This window comes from Molothrus ater, chromosome 5 (genome assembly GCF_012460135.2).
Source record: "Molothrus ater isolate BHLD 08-10-18 breed brown headed cowbird chromosome 5, BPBGC_Mater_1.1, whole genome shotgun sequence".
Classification (NCBI taxonomy): Eukaryota; Metazoa; Chordata; class Aves; order Passeriformes; family Icteridae; genus Molothrus; species Molothrus ater.
Genome location: NC_050482.2, coordinates 54570633 through 54598429, shown reverse-complemented (window position 1 = coordinate 54598429; position 27797 = coordinate 54570633). Strand labels below are relative to the sequence as shown.

Here is a 27797-nt window from a genome sequence, read left to right as displayed (position 1 = left end):
AAAGGGGGGGAGTCCCCGAGCACCCGGGCAGGGCCGCATTTAAGGAGCGGCGTCGGAGCTCGGGAGCCTGGTTACTGTGTCTATAGCCGCCACCATGCCCGTCAAAGGAGGCACCAAGTGCATCAAGTACCTTCTCTTCGGCTTCAACTTCATCTTCTGGGTAAGGCCCCCTGGGCTGTGTCCCCCGCGCTGCCCGGCGGGGAGCCCGCGGGACGGGGATGGAGGGGAGGGGAGGGGAGGGGAAGCACTGGGAACCGCGTTTTGTTAGCTTTTCTGATGCCTGGTTTTGGCTGTTTTCTCCACTAGCAGCCCCTCCCCCCCCCCCCCCCCCCCCCCCCCAGAAGGAGAGAGGCGTGTGGCCGGGCGCTCACCGCTTTATTTTTCACGTTTTTGGGGTTTACCGTCAGGCGGGGAGGGAGTGTTGGGTTTGTGGATAGCCCGCCCCCACTGAGCATCCCCCAGCACTTCACACAATCCTCGCTCTAAAACTCTGTGCGTAGGTCGGGCTCCCTGCTGGCTTTCCCGGTGCTGGGGCTGTGCCCGGGGTGAGCCGGTTCCTTGCAAGCTTGTGGTTGTCGTGTGTGTGAACTCCTCGTGTTGGTGGGAGCTGTGGCTTCCCTTCGGGTTTAATCTGTCGGAGCAGACCGGCACCCCTTGAGATCACGTCTCCGGTGTGCTCACTGGCCCTACTACGCCTTGTTGGATAGGCGCCACGAGAAAGTATGGCTGAGCCGAGAGGTTTGGGCTGTCCTCCAGCACTCGGGGCGTGGGCACCTGGATTTAGCGCTGGCTCATGCATAGAAAAGTACTATGGGAGCTGTTTGTGTGCCTGATGGATAGGAGCAAAGTGTATGGTTCAAAAAGCTTGGTTTTCTCTGGGCTGTTTGCCACGGTGGAGGAGTGCGTGTGTGACTGTGATGTGGCGGTATGAAGTTGGTGTGGCGGGAAGGAGCCGCGTCTGGAGTTAGTCGCAGCACTGCCCGTGGGACAGTGGAAGTTGCCATGTTAATGGGTAAAGTGCTCGGGATGTCTCGATGTCGAAATGGGTTGCAGCAGAGTTGAGAATACACAGCTGGGTTCTAGTTAAGGAACGTTGTGCAGAACTTGACCCAGGAAAGCTATGTTGCCACTCGGGACTCGCCGGACCGTGAGCAGGGCTGTCGCATTTGCAGGGTTAGAGCTGATCAAAAGGAAAAGCCTAATAAAGCACTGCCTGAAAGTTATAGTCAGAGAGTTTCTAAACTTCTTGTTAAAAGAGACTGAAGTACTCATGGTTTGCCTTGTGCTTGTTTTGTTTGTTTATTTCAAAGCTGCAGACTTTCTGCAGAGTATTTTATGGGACAAAAATTCTTGTGACAACAGCATTGCCTGAAAGAAGCTCCTAACCTGAGCTTCACCACCTTGTTGTCTGCAGATAGGCTAAGAATAGGGAGAGGAGTTTTGTTTAGCTGGGGATGTACTTGTTGCTTGGGAGTGTCATGGTTATAAAGTGCTGAGGCTCCTACCTTTAGGGGTGCTCATGAGTACAGAATTGTACTGATGATGGAGTGGATGGAAGAGTGGTGCTGCTGTCCAGAGGAGATGAGAGATGATGGCTTTTCAAGTTGGCTTCTTGAGGCTGGCAGTATCAAGCTAGGATGTGGGAAAGAGAAGAGGAAGAAAAAAGAATTAAAGGGAGATAAATATATGCATTTTGGAGATCCCAGTAAGTGTCTGGAGGCCCCAAGAGGCAGTGAAATGCAAACAGCTTGGCTTAGCCAGAGATAAATGTGTTTGACCAGCTGGAGTGGTCCTTGGCTCAGGCGGGCCGCCACATGTCATTGTGGCCTGCTGAAAACAGTTGGAGGGGCGTTTAGGGGGTACAGTGTTAGCAAACCTTGTGTCATCTATGGAGAAATAAAGTAGCTGGGTCTTGGGTTATTCCACACTGAACAGCATAAAAAGAAAAGTGTTCTGGGTCTGCCAGCATTAAAAGGCAAGAACCACCCTAATAAGAAAACAGGCTCTAATGGTTTTTTATGGCTTTGCCGATGTGAAAAGTCTGTGAAGTAATGGAAGTACGTTGACAAAATTTGCTGTCTCCAAGTGCAATTCTGTACCTCCTTTTTTTTTGAAATAAGTTGCCTCAAAAACATAGGTCAGGAATTTCAGGTCTGCACCAAACCTGCAGATGGCTGTGGATGCCGCATTAGGTGGAATGTATTTGCTTCCATCAAGGCTTGAACAAGGGTAAGAGGAAGCAAAAGGCTCATACAGCTTGGTAAAGGAAGTTACTGAAATAAAAAGAGAAACCCTCAAAGTTGAAGCTGTATCCAAAGGAAGGAAATAAAAGTTCATAAATGCTGGTGAGCCTAATAAAATAACAGTAACATTAGCCAAAGGAAAGCTTTAGGAGTTATTTGCAAAAGCAAACCTAAGTAACATACCCCTCTTCAGACACATGATGAAAAGGGAGTTTCTCAGGGAGTCCTTCCAGGCAGTAATAGCTCCAGGTATAAAAGTTTTGGGAACCAAGTTTGGCAGGACTTTTTTTACTGGGGAAGACTTTGACATAACCTGTCTTTGAATTCTGCACAGGCTTGAACTGATCTCTTGATGCAAAGGAGGTGGAACAAGAGGAGCAGCAAATGTTTGATTAACAATTCTCCAAAGTCACAAAACACTTCAGAACTCTTAAGTGAGTTGTGATTAGGTAACTCCCCTCACCATCCCTTCTCCGTGCTGGAGGGCTGGAATGCAGTGAATTGGAGGCTGGGCTTTTGCTTTATGGTAGTCTGGGATATCCAGAGAGTTGCACATATGGAGTATCTGGAAAGAGCCAAGGAGAAGATTCTTTAAAAGCTGGTGTACATGTATAGGAGGGACATTGGCTACTGCAAGGGGAAGTCAGACTTCATGAAGCTGCTGCCTTGGAGCCTTTAAAAGCCTGAATGCTGGAGAAGGCAAGGACTGGTTGGTGTTGGTTCACTTGTTCAATGTCATCTGGAAATCTCAGGCCTCTTGTGAAAACCAGGCAGTCCTGGAGTAAGATCCTGGCAAGAATGAGATGGCTGTTGGAGTGGAGGCAGGGCTGTGGTGAGATGCAGCTCTGCTGTTGCAGAGAGAAGGAGTAGTGCTGGTACAAACTCTGTGATGGTCAGTATAGCCCCACCTCATCTGGAGGAGCACAGGGGGTGCTGGCTGGCATCCATTGTACAGGGTGATGGAGGTGATGGCTGCCTGCTGACACAGCAGGGTGTTTGGCGAGAGTCTCACCGTGCTGTGTCAAAGTCAGGCATCAGGTAATTCCCATGGGAGGCACCAGCAGGAAGCTGCCTGGAGATCTGGAGATAGAAATTAAATGATTCAGGGGCAGCTGCTGCCATGGAGCAGTGAAGCCTTGGGAGAAGAGAATCTATAATGGCTTTACAAAAGCACCAGCTGAGTGCTCAGTGTCAACAGAGGGAAACCAGCTTCAGAAATGAAGGACTGAGAGAAAATGGAATATGGTGTGTAAAACTCCCAAAATCTATGGCATCCTGGTGTCCCACAGTGCTGCAGGCTGCTCTGGTCATCTGCCTGTCTTGAGAGGATCATAGTGAAACTTCGTAATGTTTGGGAAAGAAAGAGGAGGGTTTCTGTCATCAGCAACTCTTATCTTCAGCATGGAAATGTGTTAGAGATCCTTAGAATCATGATTGTCCAGGCAGTAGGTAGGGCCTGACTCTATTGAAAGAGGCAGTGAGCAAGAGCTGTGGAATATTTAGCCAGGAAAGAGGACCTTTTCAGAAGAAAAGTGGGTACAGTGGTGATACCTTCTCCTTAGCAGATGTTGATGAATAGGTTGGTCAAGGGATAACTGGCTAATCACAGAATGAATTAGGTTGGAAAACACCTTTAAGATAATCTAGTCCAACCTGCTAACATGGAGTTCAGCAGCCGTTTGTTAATTTTTCTTCTCTCAAGGTGCTATGTCTTGGCATAAGTGCTCGACATGTAGCCCAGGAGGTTGGTCCTGGGAAATGCTACCTTCTGTCCTCTTCTCTTAACCCTTCCTGAGGATCTTGTGTTTGATTAATCTGATGGCCTTTCTCCAGCCAGGAAGGCTGGATACTAACGTGGTATTATCTGAAACTTTTGGGGCTTCAGAGTTTGGCTTAAAACATGCTTGTGGCCCTAATGGAAGAAAGGGGACACTTTTGGATGTTTGCACCAAGTCCAGTTAAGCATGGATCTGTAAGTTTTGGGGTTCATTCCCCTCTCTGAGGTGTAGGAAGTAGGGATGGCTGTGTTTTCTCTTGGGATGGAGTACTGCAGCAGGCACCAGGCTCCTTGCTGCTATTGCGCTGTCCTTTCTGGGGCTGATGTTCTCCCACATAGGTTTGCAGACAGCTCTGCTGTCTTGGCATGGCCAGTGCTGGCCCTGGCATCCCTGACAGTCTGCTTTCTAATAATACAAGTTTTGGGGCTGTTTGAGGGTGTGGGAGGGAGGTGTCAACAAAATTTTGAACTAATTTTTTTTTCCACCAGGCTGGCTTGAGCTTGGCAAGAAGTCAATGGACACAACACATTTTGTTCCTTAAACCTGAGCAGTGGAGGTGTCTTAGCAGAGTTGGACCAACCTTAGTGTGAGCAATGCTGGATTGCCTTGAGTTGTGTAATAAGTGACTGCCTTTAGCTGTGCTCCTTTAGCTCCCTGGGTTTGCTCAGGCTTGTTGGTCCTGGTCATGAAGTCTTTTCCTAGGCAAACTGTGGGCTTCTGAGCAACTTGGATCACACAGGCAAGTGCCTGCCTGTTCTCCCACTGGCTTCCTGCTGCTGAACAAAAGCAAGGCCTTGCATTGTTAAATTTCAATGCTGGGTTTTCTCCTTGTAGATTTTGTGGAATCTGCTGCTAATATTTATGGTTTCATGTATTTTAGGCAAGCAAGTGTTGTAGCACAGAGGCAGAATTCATGTTGAAGTTTTGAGCAGTCATTTTCTTGCTCCTTTCCAATATTGGGCAGTTCTCTTGTCCTGACTTTCCACTCTCCGGAGTGCCGTGTGTTTTATGAATAAATGCATTTTTGTGTGATAGTACCTGCTAAAGTAAGATGAGCAGAATTAGGCCTGGAGTGCCCTTTTACTTCTGTAGCTTGAAGATACCTGTGACTTTGTTCTGAGCCATAATCTCAGTTGCTTTTGTGCACCAAGAACAGCAATTCAGAGGGTCTTTCCTCCTCCAGCAGAGGATTTGCAGGATGGGCAGGGAAATATGCATGTGTCTGTTAGTATGTATATATGCAGGCACATATGAAAAACTCAGAAATTAGTTGCTTTTGCTTTCTGTAATGAACTGATGCAGTTGCTGGGTACAGTGTGAGAATCTAATGCTGCTTGGGCTCAGCTCAGTGTATATTGACTCTGGTAAGTTCTGTGAGGTCAGGAATGGAGTTTGGAGTATGTTGCCTTGAGAAATCTGATGTGAAGCTACTTAGAGTTCCACCAGTCCTGGCTCCTATTTGCAATTCTAATTGCAAATATAGTAGACTAGCCTCTGAATAGGAACTTGTATGAAATGGGCACTAGGCAGTGATTCAGGAATTTTGTAATGCTTCTCGTACTGTACTGGAGCACCATTTTATTGCAAAAGGTGCTGTGGCATTAACATAGGCCACAACATTTTTGAAACTTGCTAAGCAGAAAGAAAATACTTCCTTTCCAATCTACTATTTTCCAAACTAGCTTGAAAATAGCTGCAGTTTCTTGTATAACTGCAAGCCCACATAGCAGAAGTGTTAGGGGAGCTGTTTCAAAACTCTGAAAACCTGTGCTGTTGTGGATAACACTAATTCTGTAATTGAGGGTTTAGAGTGGCATCGAGCCTCACTTGTAGTTACTGTTTATGGGGTTTTATTTATGGAGTACTAGCCAGTAAAAGGATAGAAACAGTTCATTACTACTCATAATGTTCTCGATTTCTTTGGCTGTACTTTGCACCATTATAGATCTAGTTCTGGCTTTCTTAGTTCAGTCTAAAACAGTGAGAAGTAAATTCTTATGCAATCAGATTTTTAGCTAAAAGTTCAAGTGTTTATGAAGTGAAGGTGGTGACTTTTTAATGCCTTCTTGTCACATCCGGGTGTAAACCTAAATATGGAACAGTAGTGTTGAGCCTGACATACCTTCTTACTTCAAGAAAAAGTGTTCTGTTAGATACCATACTTAGCTGACAACACTGAAAGTAGTATTTTTTTTTGACTGATTTCTTTATTTTCACATAATGACATACCTTCTTCTGCTGGAGGTAATGCCATAAGCTTGGTAGAAGTTGTATGTAAACTTGGCCTAAAGATGTCAAAAATGGAAAAATGGCAAAACCCACTTGCTTCCTTTTGCCGCTTCCTTTTGCCGCTTCCACTTCCTTCTTTTGCCCCTTCTTTTCCTCTTTCCCCCCTACATTGTGCTGCTATGGGATGTGTTAACACAAATGGTGTTTTGGGGTTTTTTTTTGTTTAAAACTCAAGGTTTTAACACATGTTTATGACATTGTCATTAAATCTAAGGGTTTCCTGTGCAAGCTTTCTGCTGGGGGGCCGTATCTGCAAAACCTCAGGAGTCAGAGCGGGGCAGAAATCCTCTGGGAATTGTCTGGTAGTGTTCAGTGCTGTGGCACACTCCAAACTCATGCTCAGTTTAGCCAGGAATGACGAGGGGAGAAAGGCAGAGTGTTCTTTGTGGCTGCTGCCTCCAGGATACACAGGTTTTCTCATCTCAAGTGTATCCTGACTGGTTCAGGTCCTTCCTCAGTTATCTCTTCTCACAGGGAAGGCTGGGACACACCCTTCGATTTACCCAGAGGCCAAGCAAGGGGGATGCCCCAGAGCAGTGGGATAGATGAGAGGAGGGAAGTCCTGCACAGAAGGCTCACTAGGGAACGTGCAGGGCTGTCAGTAAGGAAGATGGACCGAAAAAGCTGGTTTTCCTGTTGCAACAGGCAGAAAGCTGTATGCAGGAGTGAGCTTTAGGAGCAAAGGGGGTGTGTTTGCATGTAATGAAAAAAAAAAACAACATGACAAGCCTCCACAGGGGTAGGAGAGGAGTGGCCAGGTAGTTTTATCATTGTTGCAGCCGTGGAACATCCAAGCAGAGCAGGAATGAGCTGGGAGTAGTGGTTAGCGCAAACAAGGAAGCCTGGTTTGCTGGAGCGGGGAAGTCAATAGTGTAATTGTGCCAGGACATGCCATTACTGGAAGATCACTGCCACAAACTTCTCCAAAACAGCGAGTGAGCAGTATCCCTTTAACTTCACATTTTGGCCAGATTGGGAAAAAAACCCAACTCTGTCTTCTGAGCTCTTTTTGCTGTAGTTGTCACTATAAAAACATACTACTTACCTGTCTGATAAGCACATGAACCCACTCTCTTCTTTATGTGTGTGAAACCAGACAAAATTGATTACTTTCAGGAATACAGTGTTGCTCTTTTCCTACTAAATTTCTCTTTCAGCACAGGATAGAGCTACTTAGAAATGCACAGTATTGCTCAACTCCTGTGACAAAATAGATCTGTTAGATGGGGAATCCCCTTGGATTACCAAACAAAAACCCAGCAATTAGATTATCTGGTGATCTGCTTCCACGCAGCTGAGGTTGGGGGCTTTGCACCCCTTTCCCAAGAAGGAAAAACACAGCTCCCAAACCATCCCAGCACAGATCCCATCTTGCTGGCATAGTGTGGGTGTGCAGGGAGGTGACAGTGCCTCAGCCTCTAGTGTGCCACACTGGCCAGTGGTGCTGGCAAGTGCCCATGGGGCTGTGCTTTTCTCTTCCTCAGAGGCTGGTGTTGCTCTGTCCTCATTTCTCCCTTGTTTCGATGGAAACTTGAAGCTTAAAGTTTCTTGCCTTCTGCTCCAAAACTGCCTTTTTTTAGTTCAGTGGTCAGTCTGAGTAGGAAGAGCACAATCTGAGAACAGAAGTCTGCTTTCCTTAAGAAACTGAGACAGAAAGTCTCTTATTCTTGCATGAAGGAGCTGCATTTTATTTCTAATCCACCATGCAGAGAATTATCAATCTGTTTAATTCTACCCCTTTTTTTAGTGCTGTGCAGCAGTTCACTGGCATAAAGTGTTATCACTGTTCTGTGATCCTGTAAGTCTCAGGTCTCCTTGGCACATTCTTAATCTTTCTGTGATTAAGTGACTGCTTTTTCAAGGAGAAAACATGCCATGTACCTATGTGTGGTGGTGGGGAAGAGTTAAAATTGTGTTTTGAAAGGAGCTATATTAGGTACATCATCTCTGCCCAATGTGAACAGATGAGTTTTTTTTCTGGAGGGCATTAACTGAACCTTCTGCTTTGCTTGGAATTTTAAGACTATCTGCATGGCTACATTATGGTTTAAGAGTTTCTTTAGTTTTACAGTCCTTTTCTGTGCCCTGCTCCATTTGCAGAGCTCTCTATTCAAGCACTTGTCAAGCTGTAAATAAATTTGGTAGGTGAGAAGAGCTGGGTGTTCAGGCTTGTGGCCTCACAATTTAGGAGTTCCTAGCAAAACCAGCAGAGGCTCTAGGCTTCTTCTAATGATGGGGATCTGGATCTGCTATAAAAGCTGACAACTGCTGGACGACCAGGAAAGGGAGCCTCAAGCAGAGTGTTACTAAATACTGGGTGACTTAACAGCAGTCTCAAAGAGTTTTTTCCATCACTAAGCCTTTCTGATGTTTGAACTGAAGCACTGGGGTGAGATGAGGTGGCAAAGGCTTTTTGAAGTGATGCTGCAGCCAGGAGGGCAGCAACCCTTCTCTCTGCAGCTCCCCTTTGCACCTCTCCCTCCCCTTGGGGTACAGCTGTGGCACAAGAAATTGAAATAATGATGTTGTTGTGGCATTCTGTGTTGTACAAAGGTGCTCCAGCATAACTTAATCATATTGTCGGGGTAGCCCTAGCAAGGCAAGCAGGAGGTATGTGCAGGTGTGCCTTTGGAGTAAGCACCAGAAACACCAACAAAGGCCTTTTGCTTAGGTCTGGAATCCTCCAGGTGGGTTTGGCTCTTTGAGTTGTGTGTTAGTTGATCTGTTTTCCCAGTTACAGCCCTGCAGCTCTTCTTGGAGGCAGGCCTGGCACTTGGGTTCCTGCTGTACAGGAAAAGCTGGTTTAGGAAAGCTGGGGCTGCCTGTGAGCAGGAACTCTTCCACAGCAGGGAGAAGGGGCTTTTGGGCTCCCACCTCTCAGGTGGGCTTGGTGTGGAAGGGTTGTCATATCCTTGGGTGCTCACCAAGGGAACACTGCCCATATTCCCACTAAAAATTGCTGTTATTAAACAATTCCCCGTTTCTTAGAGGTAAATCAGGAATGTTGTTTCTTTCTGCAAGGGCCTTGTTGGGATTTTATTTTTGCTTTTCCTGTGTGCTTTGCCTGACCAAAGCACCGGACCTCATAAACTTATTGCTCACTCTTAAGTTTAAAATTTTAACGTCTGCTTCAATGTTTGGGATTTCTGTCCTCATCTCACTTTGTAGAGCTTTTTTTAATAGTTCAGTGGTCTTCAAAGGAAGAGCTGAGAAGCACACTCCAGCTTTATACTTTGTCCTGGTTTCTTCATTTTTTTACATGCAAGAAAACCCCATTTCTTTTCTTTTTAAAGGAGGATTCAGTCTCTTCCAAGCAAACTGTTGCCATTGGCCTTACCAGAGTGCCATGCCCTCTTTCTTGCAACACTTCCTGTGGCTTTTGCCAGATGTTTCATCCAGAGGATAATTTATACACAAAGTGACTTGCTACAAACACAGGCACCAATATTAAGAGGAACCTGAAGGCATACACGCAGACATTGCTGCGGTGCTGGGGTGATGAGTTTGCCCGGCTCACGTTCAGCCCCGATCAGCGGCGAAGGGGCGCTTGAGGAGCCCGGAGCTCCTATCGCGCCTATGGGTCCCGATGAGATCCACGATGCGAGAGCAAGGAGGGCGGCAGACGCAGGGAGGCGCAGGCAAGGAAAGGAGGACTCAGCCTTCAGGAAGGGTTGGCAGGTTTATTGGAGGAAGGTCGAAGGGGGAGAAAAAGCAGGGTGGAGGGAGAAGGACTGAGCACCGAACTGAGGGCAAATGACAGCTTATAAGGGAAGGGGGAGGGCCTGGGAGGGGCAACACGACGGCAAATGAGGGTATGAAAAAACTGATACATAGTTTGATGAACGTATGAGGCTAACAAATCAGCAAAAAACTGGGGAGGGGTCCCTGCCCTTGCCCAATCACTTGACACCCTGGGGAGAAGGTTCTAGAAGGAAAGGCAGGGCTGCCAAGTGATGGACAAAGGCCAGGGGTGGGGACAACAAGACACATCTGATGGATAGGGGAGGGGAAACATGATAGACAAATAACGATAAGAAATTGGGGATTTCCAGGGAAAGAGGGGGAAACTATTCAGGATGAACCAGACCAAATCAAACAACGTTACATCACACACCACCACATCTCCCCCTTTCGCAAACAACAAAAAAAGGAAAGGGGGGATGGGGGGGACTAACTTATTCAGGGAAGGAGAACTGGGTTTTAAGAAACGTGAACTAAATATTCGAATGGTTCTGGCTCATCACTGAATAAAAAACAGATAGGCGGAAGAAGGGGGTCAGGGGGCTTCCTTCGGCGCCTCCAACTGGCGACACGGACTTGTTGCTCTTTCGCCCGGTGTTTCGCTTCCCTGGGCACAAAAGGCCGAACCCACTTTGAGGGCACCCACTTGGGACCAGAAGGAGTGAGGACGCAAGCGTACCCTCTCCCCCAGGTCACCAAGTCAAAGGGCCCCTGGGTCTGCCAAGTCTCCGGGTCCTTGATGAGGACCGGAGGCTTGGCTGTAGGTTGCAGCGCGTTGTGGCTCCCGAAGTGTCTAACCATGGGCGGGTTCAGGCTCTCAAAGGAACAGTTCAAAAAATTCAAAGTGAACATCGCCCTTGAGAGTCTGATGTGAGGGGGCTCTACCTTTGTGGTGGATTTCTGGTGTTCTAAAGTTTTCTTAAGGCTTTGGTGAGCCCTCTCTATCATGGCTTGGCCTGTCGGGGAATAGGGGATGCCTGTTCGATGTTCTATTCCCCATTGCTGCAGGAACTGGCGCAGTTCCCTGGACTTGTACGCAGGCCCATTATCAGTTTTGAGCAGCCTAGGGATGCCCAGAACAGCAAATGCCTGAAGTAGGTGTTTTTCGACATCCGCTGCTCTTTCCCCCGTGTGGGCGGAGGCGAATACCGCGCCGGAGAAAGTGTCTATCGAGACATGAACAAAGCTCAACCGGCCAAAGGAGGGAACATGAGTGACATCTGTTTGCCACACTTCACAGCTCGAAAGTCCTCTAGGATTTGCCCCCAGGCCCAATGATGGAAGCTGGTGGGACTGGCACTGGGGACATGTCGCCACGATAGCTTTGGCCTGTTCGCGCGTCAGATTGAACTGGCGAACAAGGCCAGGCGCGTTTTGGTGGAACAGCTGGTGGCTTAGTTTGGCCTGACCGAAGCGATCAGGGAGCGGGGCCACCTGAACAGGAGCGGCAAGGGCATCAGCGCGCCTGTTGCCCTCCGCAATGAACCCCGGCAAGTCGGTGTGCGACCTTACGTGCATTACGTAGAAGGGCTGCTCTCGGTGGGAGACTAAATTTACAATTTTGGAGAGTAGCTCGAAAAGACGAACATTCGAGACGTCCTGGAGGATTGCTCCCTCCGCTCTGGACACTACACCGGCTACATATGCCGAATCAGTTACCAAATTGAATGGCTCAGAGAACCTCTCAAAAGCCCGGACGACTGCATCTAACTCAGCCACTTGTGGCGATCCTTCTACCACAGTGATGTCTGCCTCCCACCGCTGAGTTTGAGGATCCCGCCAAGTCATCACTGACTTGTGGGATGCTCCAGATGCGTCAGTGAAAACGGTCAGGGCATCGAGGGGTCTCTTGCTCTGTACTGACTTGATGGTAAAAATAAATTCTTGATTAAACAATTTATGGGCCGGCCGATCTATCGTAATTTGGCCCGTGTAGCTGTCCAAAGCTAGTTGTAAAAGTTCGTTCGTCTGAAGGACGTTCTCAAACATTGTTAATTTGAGGTGGCCCGTGCCGAATTTAATGGGAAGATGAATGCACGTCAAGTCCTCACCTGCCAGCTCCCTGATCCGTGATCTCGCTTTCCGGATCAGGTCAGCCACCAGCTCCAGTGGCGATGTCATTCTCTTGGACCTGTGGTGGCTCAGGAATACCCACTCTATGATCAAGAGAGGGTCCTTCGCCCCGCGGTCCTTGCTCTTCCCGATGACTCCGTCCCACTGGAAGAGCATGCCGTGAAGGTGTGGCAGTTTCCCCAGAACAATAAAACGGAATGGCAGGCCCGGTTGGTACCGGTGGGCCTGCCTGGCCGAGATTAAACTCTGAATTTTCTCCAGAGCGGTTTTGGCCTCCGGGGTGAGGGTCCTGGGAGAACTCAGCTCCTCTCCCCCCTTCAACAAATTGAAGAGAGGGGTTAGGTCTTCCGTGGGAATACCCAACCAAGGTCTCACCCAATTTAAAGAACCACACAGTTGGTGGGCATCTGCTAGGCTTCGGATATTGCTTTTTATTGCCAATTTTTGCGGAACAATGGTCCGCTTGGTAATTTCAAGGCCGAGGTACCGCCAGGGTGGCATCCTTTGAATCTTTTCCTGCGCCAGCTCAAACCCTGCAGCAACCAACGCAGTGGTTGTTAGGTCAAGCGCATGAGCCAACAGGTCGTCGTCTGGCGCACAAATCAAAATGTCATCCATATAATGATGGATGACGGCTGACTCCACAGCTGCACGAACAGGGGTCAGCAGGGAAGCGACGTACCATTGGCAGATCACCGGGCTGCACTTTAAGCCTTGTGGCAATACTGTCCAATGGTAGCGCTTGCCTGGGGCTTCACGGTTGATGGATGGAACCGTGAAGGCGAAGCGCGGCGCGTCATCAGGGTGTAGGGGAATTTGGAAAAAACAATCTTTTATGTCAACAACTGCCAAATTCCAATCTTTAGGGAGCATCGCAGGGGACGGCATCCCTGGTTGGAGGGGTCCCATATCTTTAATAACTGCATTAATTTGACGGAGGTCATGCAGGAGTCGCCATTTGTCTTTGTTGGGCTTTTTAATGACAAAGATGGGAGAGTTCCAAGGCGACATGGACTCTACTAAATGCCCTTTCTGTAGTTGTTCCTGCACGAGCTCGTTGAGCGCCGCTAATTTTTGTTTGTTTAGCGGCCACTGCGCCACCTGTACTGGTTCATCCGAAAGCCAATCCAGCTTCCAGGTGGGGCGCTCAGCAGTGGTCGCTGCCCGAAAAACCTGGGGAGCCACTGGTAGGTCAATTCGGGCTCCCCACTGGGCCAAGAGATCCCTCCCCCACAGGGGTTCCGTATAATCTAATACAAACGGACGAACAGAAGCCAATTGTCCGTCGGGCCCCGTAATTTGTACGATGCCTTTCGATTGCCTCGCCAATTGAAGCCCTCCTACACCTCTGATGTGGCCAGGGACGCTTTGCAGTTCCCAACGCGACGGCCAATCCCGAGAGGGAATAACCGTGACGTCTGCCCCTGTGTCCAGCAAGCCGCGTAGTGCGACTTGCTCTCCCCCCTTTTTTAATTTACAAATAAGTTTGGGCTTTTCATGCCCAAGGGCTTGAGCCCAGGCTACTGTAGGTATGTTTGAGGCCTGGGCCGCTGATTGAGGTTTTATAGATGGTAAAGTGGAAACAGTGGATGGTCGTGGCACGACGAAGAATTGGGCTATTATCTGCCCCTTCGGTAGGAAGAGCGGGGGGTGGACACAATGCAGCATGAGTGAGATTTGTTCCGAGCCAGCGGGAAGCAGGCTCGGGACAATACTCACTTCTGGTGGGGTCGCCTTTGTGTCGCCTAGGACGAGGAGACTGTGGCTTTGACATTCCCAGTTTGTTAGACCCTCCGGGAGGACAGCAACGTGGTGGAAACCGGCGGAACGGAGATGTAATGGTTCCGCAAGCTGCAACCTACGGGAGGAAACACAGGATGAAAGAGCATGAGTATTAATAGGTGGCTGTGTCAGTCCGGTATGAAAGTCAAGTCCAGTTGGAGGCATTATCTCACTGTTCTCCCTCTTCTCCCGCCAGGACGGATGGTGTGAACAGGCCTCCGCATTTGTGTCCTGGCGCAGGGGGCCGCTGCGCTGTTTAATTAGTTTTTTTGAACAGTTTGCCCGTGGGTCCCCTGCACGGACTTTTTAAACTCATAAAATTGTTGTTTGAGGGGACATGCGGGCATCCAGTGCCCCAGCTTCCCACACAGATGGCACGGTGTGGCTGGAGGCTTGGGCACCGGGGCTGATGTTGGTGGCAGTGGCTGCGCGGTAGTGGGACAGACGTCGGTGGTAAATGGGGGCTCCTCGACGGCGGCGGCGGCAGGACGAAAAGGTGTCTTCAGACGGGAGGCTGCGGCAGGTGGTGGTCCGGTACCTGATGGAACTAATACCTTTTTCCCACACACCAAAAGCATGTCCCGCAGGGTGGGAGCTGGCTCCAGAGGGAGGCTGTTGATTGCATCTTTGCAAGCCGAGTTGGCATTGAGGAATGCCATCTCTTTTAACAGCTCGGCTTGCAAGTGTTCTCCTTCAACCTGATAGTTAATGGACTTTCGGAGCCGCTCCACAAACTCGAGGAATGGTTCCTCGGCACCCTGCAGGACTTTGGCATATGGGACCTGGGGTGTGGCCGCTCGCAACCCCAAGAAAGCTTTCTCAGCCGCCCGGGCAGTTTGCTGCAGAACCTCCACGGGTATGGCTCTGGCTTGGGTTGCTCCGTCACTCCAGTTCCCCGTCCCAAGCATATGGTCAATGGAAATGACATCCCCATCTACACTCGTCCGGGAGTTCGGGGAATCCCATAGGGACGGGAGCACCTTCAAGGCTTCCTTTCTCCACGCTGCCTCCCAGAGCACTTGCTCGGTCGAATTGAGGAGGCAGCGGAAGACTCGGCGGAGGTCGGCAGGTGTAATGACCGACTCCGCCAGGACGGCCTGAAGGAGTCCCCGAAAATATTCGGAGTCCCTCCCGAACTCTTTCTGTGCTTTGCACAGCTCCTTCATGGACGAGTGAGAGAAGGGGACCCATTGAGCCAGGGTTGTCCCATCTCCCGCGGGATGAAAAACGACCGGGGCTGCTGATGGGACTGCAGACAGCTCCGGTCCCCGGCTCGGGACCCCCCCCCCCGCTAGCCCCCAGAGCGTGGGAACCGGAAGGGAGGGCGTGGGAACCGGGAGCGGGGGAGGGAGGGTCCCGGCGTGGGAACTGGAGGGAGGGTTCTGCAGCAAAGTGCCTCCCCTTGTGGGAGGGGCCCCATGACGTCGTTGCAGAGGCGGGGGGTGGTGGGAGAGGAGGGGAAGGGGGAGGAGTTGCAGGGGGTGAAGGCGGGGGAGGAGGGGGAGGAGTTTCGGGAGCAGGGGGCGGAGGAGGAGGGGGGGGAGAAGGGGGAGGGGGAAGGGGAGGGGACGTGGGAGGAACCCGCGAGGGGGGAAGGGGAGGGATTTGGGGGGGGGCCCGGGAAGGAGTGGGGGAACTCTGGGAAGGAGAAGGGGGTTTTTTAGGATTGAACACGCGGTCCCCTCCATTTCGGGATGATTTGACGCCATCTTGGCGAGAGGACCGCGGAGAACTGAAACGAACCTTGGGTTTAACAACTGGGGTCGAGGGGGTGCGGAAAGAGGGAGCAGGAACAGTCTCCTCCGGAGGTTGGCCAGACCTTCGGAGGCTCGGGGACCGGGTCGCCCGCGAGGAACTTAGGGACGGGTGTCTCCCTGGCGCGGGGCTGTCGCGGGCTGCTCCCCGCAGGGACTCGGTTCGGGAAGGAGGGCGCGAGGAACGAAGGGCAGGCGCATGGGGACGGGGAGAACTGGGGTATAACTGGGGGTCCGCTGGCTGAGTCCGGGAGGAGGGTTTAACAGTGAGGGCAGAAATCAGAAGGGATATTAAACAAAAATGGCTCTGAAAGGATTTGCCGCCAGCTTGGATCTCTCTCTGAAGGCGGGATTGGACTCGCCTCAGGAATTTGGGATCCCGGACTGACTCGGCATTTAAATCGGGGTAGGTATGGGTCAGCCAGCGGACTAAACTTTTAACTTCCCTTTTGTTAAACTTATAATTCCCACCCCCCAGGGTACCCACAACTTGGTAAAAAACCCCTTTCTGAGTGGCCGACAGTTTAGCACCCATATTTGCAGATGGAATACGCAGGGGTCAGCCACTCGCTCTACCGCTAGCAACAGGGAAATCAAAAGGAATCTAAAATAAAACTAAACGGGGTCCCCACTGACCCTGACCTCCCCCTCCCACTGGCCGAGGAGAGGACCGGGATGCCTATGCCAGGTTTTCCGTGAGGTCAGGTGGTGGGCTGTACAACACAGCCAAGAGACTCACCCGTCAGGGGGACGAACCAAGGCTGCTGCTAGCGGGAGCTGCCTGCGCCGAAGGCGGCCTCTTTAGGGTGCGCTGAGAGGGTGTCGCCTTCTTCTCTCCGGAGCACCGCACCTCCCGAAACGAGGGCGTGCTACACGGAGAGCGGTGAGTCGCCCAAAGGATTAGAGCAATCCAACCCGCGCGTCGCGGGACTCCTGCTCCGAGATGCAGTCCTCCGAACGGTGTTCAGGATCGCAGACTGCCTCAGATGCAGGGGTCTTCACGCCACGCGTTGGGCGCCAAACTGCTGCGGTGCTGGGGTGATGAGTTTGCCCGGCTCACGTTCAGCCCCGATCAGCGGCGAAGGGGCGCTTGAGGAGCCCGGAGCTCCTATCGCGCCTATGGGTCCCGATGAGATCCACGATGCGAGAGCAAGGAGGGCGGCAGACGCAGGGAGGCGCAGGCAAGGAAAGGAGGACTCAGCCTTCAGGAAGGGTTGGCAGGTTTATTGGAGGAAGGTCGAAGGGGGAGAAAAAGCAGGGTGGAGGGAGAAGGACTGAGCACCGAACTGAGGGCAAATGACAGCTTATAAGGGAAGGGGGAGGGCCTGGGAGGGGCAACACGACGGCAAATGAGGGTATGAAAAAACTGATACATAGTTTGATGAACGTATGAGGCTAACAAATCAGCAAAAAACTGGGGAGGGGTCCCTGCCCTTGCCCAATCACTTGACACCCTGGGGAGAAGGTTCTAGAAGGAAAGGCAGGGCTGCCAAGTGATGGACAAAGGCCAGGGGTGGGGACAACAAGACACATCTGATGGATAGGGGAGGGGAAACATGATAGACAAATAACGATAAGAAATTGGGGATTTCCAGGGAAAGAGGGGGAAACTATTCAGGATGAACCAGACCAAATCAAACAACGTTACATCACACACCACCACAACAATGATAATGAAATAAAACTAAATATTAACTAAAATGCTATTGTATTGCTCCCGATCAGCAACATTCTACTGCTGCAGCTGGTATTTTCTTATTCCTGTCAGTGTGGTCACTTAATGGGTTGGTTTTATCATGTTTGGCAAGAATGGCACTCTTCTTGAACTCCCTTCCATGGTAGACTGAACTCTCAGCAGTCTGTTTAATACACTAAAACTTCCGGCTGGCCTTACAAGGCACTTTTCCTTGTAATACACTTGCTCTTCAGTATGAAGCTTTAAGGTCTCTAAGCCATGCAATGTCTGCATCCACCCAGAATAAAACAATGTGTGTAAGGATCAGTGAAAATACTGACACTTGGCTAAACCGTGGATATTTTCAGAAAGGAACAAGAATGGCATTGATCTCCTGTGGCATTGGAGTTTATACTATGTAAATGCCTCTGTCAACAAGGTGCCTCATGTCTGGGACTTTGTTCATGCGTTGGTATCCCCTTTCATGCTTGTCCTTTGTTACCATCTCTTAAATAAAAGCTGTATCCTGTGTTTGTTTCTGATTTTGTTACTAATGCAAGGCCGGGTGGATTAGTTGGTATCATTTAACAAGCCTTCCTTGTTCTTACAGCTTGCAGGAACAGCAGTGCTTGCAATTGGACTATGGCTTCACTTTGATTCACAGACCAAAAGCGTCTTTGAATTGGAATCTGACACAAAGTTTTACACAGGTGAGCTGGGGGATCACTTAGGGGATAGGTCACACTTTTGTGTCCTGATTTCCAGGCTGCTCAGAAACCTTGGCTTTTCTTAAAGGGTAAAAAGGCAAAACAGCCCTAAACACCCCAAGAGCAGCTTCCCTTGGCTGGTGCTGGGGGCAGCTTCCCCTGTGAGCTCTTGGGCAGACAGCAGTGCTGCCGTGTGAGTGGTTTCTTGGCTCTTCAGCCTTTTTCCCACAGTAGTTTGTCTCTGTTGCTGTCAGTAAACATTTTGTAATCCCAGGGGCTCCTGGAGGACACAGAGGATGTTTTTTCCTGATGCTCATCACCATATGCATCAGCAAAGTTTCATGCTAAACTGAGTAATTAATATTTTTTTCTCCAGAGTGACCAACCTGAGCTACCCAAAACACAACTCCTGTTGCCTCATCTCTCAGAAGGAGCACTGATAAGAAATGTCAGGCTTAATCCCTTAATCACTGTTGTTGAACTCTTAAAACCCTACATCTCCTAATTCATCCTGAACTGAATGCACAAACATCTTGGTACATATGAGAATTATTCCAGCCAGTGTGGATCAATGTAGCTTTAGCTATACCATGTGGAAGGCATTTGTAAGGTCATTAATTAGGGGACACACACATTTTTAGTTTGTTAATGTCATGGGAATTCCTAAATGAACTGGATTTTATCTGAACTTTGATTTTGGTCTCTACAGTTGCTTTTAAGCTTGGGCAGGGGAACACACATAACTTGGTTATTGTCACCTGTAGGTGCTCAGACCCTTGGAGCACCTCTGCTATGAGGAAAGGCTGAGAGAATTGGGATTGGTCAGCCTGGGGAACAGAAGGCTTTGGAGGTAACCTAACTGTGGCCTTTCAGTACCTGAAGGGGAGCCCACAGGAAAGTTGGAAAGAGACTCTTGACAAGAGCCTGGAGTGACAGGACAAGGGGGAATGGCTTCACACTGACAGAGAGCAGGTTTAGGTTGGATATCAGGAAGGAATTCTTCCCTGAGGGGTGCTGAGGCCCTGTCTCAGGTTGCCCTGAGAAGCTGTGGCTGCCCCATCCCTGGAAGTGCCCAAGGCCAGGTTGGATGGGGCTCTGAGCAACCTGGGATAGTAGAACGTGTCCCTGCCCATGGCAGGGGGTTGGAATTAGGCAATCTTTGATTAGGCAGTCTTTAAAGTCTTTAAAGAATAGCTTCATCTTTCTCTTGCCAAAAAACTGGCTCCTGTCCTTGGCTACTCAGCTGTGACAACTCCCAGGCTGGTATCTGAAGGGTCACTTATAAGGAGGTGCAATTTATGTTGCAGCCTTAGTCCTAGGTTGGCCTATCCCTGAAGAGAATACTCTTAGGAATGGTATAGAGGCCATAGTTGGGAATATTGAGATGCTCCCAGGGACTTAACCTGTCTGCATGCCTGCAGCTTCTTTGTGATCTGTGAGAAAATTTGTGGTTTACCCTTGATATGATGGCAAATTAGCAAACTGGGTGGTTCTTGGAGCTGCCAGGAAGATTCCCAGATGCTTCAAGTGGACCTCAGAAAAAGAACAGAAATCTAAACTTGGCTGTTAAGCTGAATATTTAACAAGTCTTATTTTGGGTCGTCTAAAACAACTCTTTCATCTCCTAAAACATAAAAGTTTTCTGATGTGATGCTTAAGCTACTGGCTGGATGCAGCCAGTGGAACCTGCTTGAAATCTTTGTAGGTTGAACTGAGTTTTAAAAAGAAGCTCAATAGGAATTTCTGCTTTAACATAATTTTCTGGGAGTAGTTACTGACTGCAGTAAGTTACAAAGCAAGTTACCTCAAAGGCTTTCTGTACAACTCAGTCTGGAATAAGTGTTACTGATGGACTCTTTTTCTTCTTTTTCAAAATGGAAAAAGGTTAAGCTGAGGTTTAAAAGTCCATATTGGAATTTCCTCCTGATAAGAAATGTCAGGCTTAATCCCTTACAAATGCTGCATCAAGGAGCTGTTTATTTTGGCAGCTGATCTTATTGGTTTGCGTCTAGAATATATAATTTGCAAAAGCTTACATCTAGCTCCTTTTAATTAGGATTGAACTGGTTTTATGTCCCTGTTGATAGAAGTGTCCTGCTTGTTCCACATGCTTTGTGCTGATTCTTTGATGCTTCACCACCCCTCTAATATTCTTTGCCATCCTTTGAGAGTTTTCTTGCTCGCCACATCTTGCTGTGGTCTCCAGCTCACAGCTATTATGATTAGGCTGGTTGTTCCCAAGTTCAGGAGCCAGAGGATTTGGCATAAATGGAGCCTTACACTTCAGAAATGCTTATTCTTTCTGCTTCAACATACTCACTACCTTATTTCTGGGCAGAATAGTTTACAAGCTCTGACACTTTTTATAATCTGAAGAATTATAAAATCATCTGCTTTGAGACTTTGCAGTTGTTGATAAATCACTCTTTCAGTTGTTTCTAATTCCAGTTGTCTCTATCTTCACCTGAGAAGAAGTTGATAAGTCTTGGCTCTGAGCCTGTTGTAAAAAGTGTCTTACAGGTTGTATTAGATGGCTTTATCCTGCCAATTTTCTAAACCTTGTGAGTTTGTGTGCAGTAGGGATACACATTAATTGTGTCAAAATGAAGGTATTATATATCAATTTTTATTTATCAGATGCATTTGCTTTGAAAATTAGGCGCAGCCCCTTTTTTTTCTTGTTATCTTTGTTTTGTTTTTCTTTGTTTTTCTTTGTTTTTCTTTGTTTTTCTTTGTTTTTCTTTGTTTTTCTTTGTTTTTCTTTGTTTTTCTTTGTTTTTCTTTGTTTTTCTTTCTTTTTCTTTCTTTTTGTTTCTTTTTGTTTCTTTTTGTTTCTTTTTGTTTCTTTTTTTCTTTTTTTCTTTTTTTCTTTTTTTCTTTTTTTCTTTTTTTCTTTTTTTCTTTTTTTTCTTTTTTTTCTTTTTTTCTTTTTTTTCTTTTTTTTCTTTTTTTTCTTTTTTTCTTTTTTTTTTTCTTTTTTTTCTTTTTTTCTTTTTTTTCTTTTTTTTTCTTTTTTTTTCTTTTTTTTTTCTTTTTTTTTCTTTTTTTTTTCTTTTTTTTTCTTTTTTTCTTTTTTTTTCTTTTTTTTTCTTTTTTTTCTTTTTTTTTCTTTTTTTTCTTTTTTTTCTTTTTTTTTCTTTTTTTTTCTTTTTTTTTCTTTTTTTTTTCTTTTTTTTCTTTTTTTTTCTTTTTTTTTCTTTCTTTTTTTTTCTTTTTTTTTCTTTTTTTTTCTTCTTTTTTTTTCTTTTTTTTTCTTTTTTTTTCTTTTTTCTCCCCCCCTTCTCCCCCCCCTTCTCCCCCCCTTCTCCCCCCCCTTCTCCCCCCCTTCTCCCCCCCCTTCTCCCCCCCCTTCTCCCCCCCCTTCTCCCCCGCTTCATTTTTTTCTTGAAACACCTCAGTAAAGCAGCTTAAACCTTGGCAAAAGCTACCAATGCTGTTTGTGGAGCAATTAATTTCATACCTTGCTGCTGAGGTCTCAATTGACCTGCACATCTTTGTTTTTCTCCTCCCTAGGTGTTTACATCCTTATTGGAGCTGGTGCCCTTATGATGCTGGTTGGTTTCTTGGGATGCTGTGGTGCATCACAGGAATCTCAGTGTATGCTTGGCCTGGTAAGTGCTCAGGGTAATACTTAAATTTTTGAGCAACATGATGAGAAATGAAGGAAAATATTACTGTGTAATTCAAGGGCAGCAGATTGTGGACCCAGAACAATCAGAGTGTTTAAACTCATGGTCACCTACGTAATACTAAACTGTTAAATATAGTTCTAATTTCTGGCCTGAAATCCAGATGCTCCTGCTGCATTTGAACAGAGGATGATATCAAGAGGCTGGATGTGTCTGACATACACTGAAGTGTCAAGGCTGGGAGTGTTATGAACACAACAAAAATATTGATAAGAGCAGTGCTATCATTGCTAGGCAGTTCATCCTGGACTCTGAATGTGGTGCAATCTTTAATCTCTGATACCAAAACTGTGGTATTTGGTGCTTGAAACAGCAAGGCTCTACTGTTCATTATCACAGGATGAGCTCTTCTAGTTGACAGCTGCTCTGCAAGCTAATTACTGGAGTGCAAGTTCATTGTTTTCAGACTGGGGGTGGGCAGTAGAGCTTACTGGGTTAGTGCACATCTGTATGCTTGCAAAACTAGTCATCCAAATAACCAGAAGACTTAGTTAATAAAAGTCAACTACTATATGTAAAGGCTGCTCTCCTGGGGTGTTCGGGTCCAATCCAGCGAGCTCTGACCCTTGGCCCCTCACAGCCTTTACAAGGACAAAAGTAAAAGACTGGAGGCATTCTTCTCCTTGGGACCAAAGTCCTGTTTCATTCCTTGATAGGAGTCACCTCAGGATGCAGGTGACCTCCCAGGAGAAAAAGAGGCTTGGGGATCTCCTCCCAAGAAATTTTAAGCTCAAGGGAAGGGTGTGGAGGAAGGGGGCCACAGCCAATGCGATACAAGTGAGGAAGGGGGGTGAGGGGAGGAGTACACCTGGAACAAACCATTACCTTACCACTGGGGCTTGGGGGGGGGCAGGGAATGGGACAAACCATGTGATCAGTGCATAAACAACAGCTAGATAAACTATTTACTATTTAGTGCAATACAGCAACTATAGCCACTGAAAGAACAATTCCTCTTCTGTGTCACAGAAGAACCTAAATTCACTTATTTGTTGCAAAATTATACCTCTAGCCCTTTCTAATTCTGAGTATCTCTTTAAAGTGCTCCTAAATTATAGTGGTGTTTTGGGTCTGGTAGTCAATGAGAGACAGAAAACTTTCATTTGTGTTTTGTGGGATATACAACAAAATGATGATTAGCTCTCTGGGAGTTGGTGGCAAGCTAGGAATCAAGTAATGACTCCTAAAGCAACAGGAGTGACAAACCAGAGTAAAGAATTGGTGCCAGCTGTTGTGATGTGTCTGAATGACTCAGACAGCTTCCAAGTTGGAGTTAACAGATGATTGGCTTTAATTAACACTGATCAAAAAAAAGGGACTGGTGCTTGGAGAGCACTGCCAGACTTTCCAATGCTTCTGGGAAGAAGTGCTAACCCAGTCTCCTTTTTCCTGGTGTTACCAATGTCTCAGACCTCCAACTGCAACCTGGTTGAGTGACAGCTCCCACAAGTCTGGACAAACTTGCAGTGTACATGTGTGATGCTGGTTTGTGCTGCTCTGGCCTTCATGAATATGGTCTTTCTTTTCTAGTTCTTCTTCTTCCTTTTTGTGATTTTTGCCCTTGAAATTGCTGCTGGGATCTGGGGATTTTCAAATAAAGAAAAGGTAGGTTGCTTTTAAAAGTTGGGAGTGGTGGGATGCTGGAACATGTTTCCCAGAGAATCTGTGGCTGTTCCATTCCTGGAAGTGTCCAAGGCCAGGTTGGATGGGGCTCTGAGCAGCCTGGTCTAGTGGAAGGTGTCCCTGCCCATGGCAGAGGGGCAGGACTCAGGTGATCTTGAAAGTTCCTTTCTGACCCCAAACACTCCATGATTCTATGAATGTGCCTACAGTCAGCAATCTGCTGACATCTATACCAGTACAAGTCAAATCCTTATTACCCAGAGAATTTGGGGGAGAGGGGAAAAGGCTGATTCAAGCAAAACAACACAAAAAAATCTAACTGTAATATTCAAAAATGACTGTAGCAGGGAAGCCAGAGTCAAGAGGCTGTTGCCTGCTAGAGGTGCCTTCCAGAGAGTACCTGACTGAGTTGTGAGTTGAAGCAGTCTGGCTGGGAGGCTTTACCACTTCCAGAGAGGAGCTGGGTCATCTGACAGCTGAGTGTATCTGCACCTGAAGCATGACTGATATGGCCTCTCCCTCCCAAGCAGTCAAGATTCTGTCTTGTTTCAAAATCACATACTTAGTGACCAGGGTTGTTTTTCTGCTCACATTGTGTTATTTAATGGGGAAATATAGAAACTTTTGTGGTACAGTAGAATAGGGAATATTTTTGGGCAGCCAGTGGGCAAAGAGTTGGTTCTCTAGCATTTGGAAGGGGAAGCAGTCTTACCTGTTTAGGTGTCGCTATTAAAGTGAGTGTACAGTTATTTCTCACCTGAAACAGGTGAGCCTTCCATCCACCCTCTGTTTGTACATGGCAGAAGAATGGGTGTTGTAGGCTACAGGAGTTTTGATGACTGACTTGCTGAAAGCAAGTTTTTCATAATTAATACAAGATATGACACTAACACACCATTAATAGACAACTCTTTTTGCTTTTCCTTAGATTATTGATGAGTTAAAGGAGTTCTACATGGACACCTACAGAAAGAGAACTCAGACAAGTGCCAGAGACACCCTGAAAGCATTTCAGTTCACTGTAAGTATATGGTTCTGCTTAACCTGGACAGTAATGCAGTAATGCAACTGCTCCTCACATGTTCTTCATCCTACCTAGTCCCCTGTACGAATTTTTTACCAGTTAGAAGAAACCAAAGATTGCAGAGATGATTTTGTGTAGTATAAATGAATTCAGGATGCCTTTTTTTTTCTTTTGTCTCTCTGCAGAACTAGTTCTTGTTTTTCTTGTTTTTTCTTGTTTTTCAGTCAGGGGTTCAGCCTTGTGTCTGTAAGGAGCACAGGCAGTTGCCAAAATGATTTTGTGTGTACTTAGAGATCTTCCTTTCAGAACCTTGTCCTTTAATTTAATAAAGGCTTGTTAAAATTAGGTTTATAGCAGTCATGTTGACAGGACTTGGTCTGTAATAAAAACTAATGTAAATTATTTCCCTTTTTTTTTTTTTTTTTTACCAGATTACTGAACAAAAAGATTGTTTAACCTGGGTCTCTTTCTATGTTTTCTGTTGTAGCTAAACTGCTGTGGCCTTACTGGAGCTGTGGAGCAGCAGTACATGGACACCTGTCCAGCAAAGACACTGTCTGAGTCATTCTCTATCAAGGTAATGCTTGATGTAATTCACCATCAGCTCTGCTCAGTGGGTGGAGTGAGAAACACACTTCAGGAAACCCTCCCAGTCTGTGGGAAAAGCCCATGCCAAACTGGTGTGTCCGTCTGTGTCTGTGATCAGACTGGTTGTGGAAAACAAATCCACCGTTACTGCGGAAAGAACAAGCAGGAAGTCTGACCTTGCTCAGGAAATGTGCAGTCTGCGTGTCACAGAATCACTGGTGGGGTGGGCAGTGGAAGATCAAAAGTTTGCCTAAAAAAACCCCCTCACAGTGCCTTGAGAGCTCTCTTCTCAGTGCATCTTCCTGGTGCTTGCTCGGAGCTGTCAGCTCCCTCTTTGTTAGGGAGAAGTAGAGTCTGGGGTGGGAGCAAGTCTGAAGCTTCAGCAAGGACAGGGAGGGGTAAGGCGTTGGTAGCCTGCTCATGTGAGTTGGTGACTGTGAAGGCAATTCTGTAAATCAGGTTTCTCTGTTGGAGTACTGCTGCAGATGTGCCTGTATACCACAAATAAGAGGAGAAAACAGCTTTTTTAGTTTTTAACCACCTCTCTTCCTCTTTTCCTTACAAACATCCTGTGCTCTTGCTTTATGCTCCAAGACAGTTTGTATGTCTTGTATGAGTCTGTCTATGGTTCTTACCATGCAGGAATTCAGGTAATGACTTGGGTTTTTTCAATTTAATTGACAGTTCACATATCTGCCCACATGAGATTGTTCAGTCTGTATCTTTAGTCCTGTCCATGCAGTCTGAGTTGGAGTGTGTGGGAGTAGCTGAGACTGCACACAGGTTTTGTTTGTTTTTATTCTGCTGTGTGTTTTAGCTTCATCTTGTGATGCCCATTCCCAATTTTAGAAAAACAGTGGATAGATTACAAGATCAAAGAAATGTAATGGAGTGTACCTCTAAGAAGCAGTGCTGTGTTGGTATTCTGATTGAACTAACTCATTCTTACTAGTATATCCCTTTAATCTCAGATTCAGTCTTTCTTTCTAGACTGGATAAGGAACAGCAACAAAAAAGGTAGCTTTCAGCAGCTCACTGATGTTTGCTGCTGGATCAAGCAGGACAGAAGCTGGGATGAGACTTCAACCAGCTACCAGGCTCTTAAAGATTTATACCTCTGTAAAAGTGCCTTGTTCTTTTTACTGGCCAGCATGTGTCTGTTCTGGGAAAAGGACTATACTTTTTTTTTTTTTTTTTAGTTGCATGGGTAATTCTTTGTTCTGGGAACATTAAACTGGCTCCTCTGTGAATTACAGTAGCAATTAGCAATATCAAGAGTGGCTTTAAATATCTTTTGATAAGGGATGAGCATCATCTGAAGTGCTGACAGCAATTAGTAACAAGCCAAGCCTGATAAACTGCGTGTTCAGATTGAGAGGGGAATCCTGCTGTAGTCAAGGTGCTGTTAACAATTCTGAGGTACTTGAAGAGTAGATTTAAATTTTTCCACCAACTCTTGTGTGTGTAGGACCATCCCTGGCTCTCTTTAAGGGTGTCACAGTAAAGGCCAGATCAAAGCAGCTTTTAAAAGATGAGTCTTCAAATGAACCTTGTGTGTGTAAAACACAAATGAGCCATCTGTTCCATTTCAGTCCTGCCCTGATGCCATTGATGACGTCTTCAAATCCAAATTCAACGTCATTGGAGCAGTTGGCCTTGGCATTGCTGTAATGATGGTGAGTTTCCAGATATTTAGAGGGTGGTCAGAGGATACACAGAGCAGAAGTCTTGTAGAGCAGTGCCTGGCCCCACAGCTCACAAGGCCATTCCACTGAGGACAAGTCCCAGCAGGATCTGGGTGTGTGCTGCAGGGCCCCGAGGCAGTGCAGAAGCTGGGATGTCTCTGGCCTTCCTGCTTCTGCTTTGGATTAGGATCTGCCTCCTTGCACTTTCAGCAGTGGTGAAATCTTATCAGTGATGTGTGTATATATGGAGTGAAGATGTATTGGTCATGTTGCTGGCCCACATCTTTATCCTAATATCTGTTGGGGATTCTTCTTCTCTTTCCTTTATAACAATTACAGGCTCTGATAGAGGGCTGAAATAACAGGGCTGCTAAAAAACCTTGCACTTTTGTTTGACCTCTCTGGAAAAAAGCACATGCTGGGATGATCAAAGCTTTCTTAGGAGATATGTGCTGTGCCAGGGCTTGAAGATCTTTGTGGGTCCCTTCCAACTTGACATATTCTGTGATCTGTTTTCAAGTACTGAGGTGAATGGGATTCCTGGGAATGAACTTTGGGGATTGGGGGGTGGGGAATGGCAGAGTAAAGTGTAAAAATACAGAATAAATGTGACCTCTGGGCTGTGAAGAGCAGCTTGTTCTCATGCTGATAAAAGCACATGCTTTGCTTTTCTGATTTCTAATCTGTTTGCTTTTTTTCCAGATTGTTGGCATGATATTCAGTATGGTTCTGTGCTGTGCCATCCGCAGGGAAAGAGAGATGGTCTAAGAGCTGCAAACCCAAGATTCCTGCACTATACAAATCCTCACCATTAACTTCCATGTTCTGAGAGCATTTCTAAAACGTTACATATTTGTTACCTCTTTAATGCTTTATTTGGTACTGATGTAGGTTCGCTTTTTATGTTACAGGTTAAAACGATAAAGGTTTATCTGACTCAAGACAAACATTGTACATAAAATATCTGACTTTCTTGAAACTTACATAATTTGGTTGTAATTTATGTGGAGACAATTTGATACTTAATAAAGAGTAAGATGTATTGTCTGTGGGGGAGAGGAAATGTTGCTATGTTGATTAATCCCACTGTTTGATGCATAGCAAGGAGTTGAAGTTGCATAATGTGTTAAGTGTTTGGGATAACAC

The 27797-nt window shown here is 46.9% G+C and overlaps 1 protein-coding gene across 1 annotated transcript; it reads left to right on the top strand.

Moving 5' to 3' along the window:
- On the top strand, positions 1-27698 carry CD9 (CD9 molecule). Its single transcript, XM_036404940.2, has 8 exons — positions 1-160; positions 17946-18045; positions 21556-21653; positions 23262-23336; positions 24283-24375; positions 24866-24955; positions 26559-26642; positions 27354-27698. Exons 1-8 carry the CDS (start codon positions 95-97, stop codon positions 27417-27419), a joined length of 672 nt encoding a protein of 223 aa, XP_036260833.1. The 5' UTR covers positions 1-94; the 3' UTR covers positions 27420-27698.
- The last annotated feature ends 99 nt before the right edge of the window (positions 27699-27797 follow it).

What these genes read in the sequence shown, in the direction of transcription:
- CD9 (XM_036404940.2), top strand. Translation starts at nt 95, where the DNA reads ATGCCCGTCAAAGGAGGCACCAAGTGCATCAAGTACCTTCTCTTCGGC. An exon ending in TGACACAAAGTTTTACACAG is followed by an intron (nt 18,046 to 21,555) that starts GTGAGCTGGGGG and finishes TCTCCTCCCTAG; the next exon opens with GTGTTTACATCCTTATTGGA. An exon ending in CTGAGTCATTCTCTATCAAG is followed by an intron (nt 24,956 to 26,558) that starts GTAATGCTTGAT and finishes GTTCCATTTCAG; the next exon opens with TCCTGCCCTGATGCCATTGA.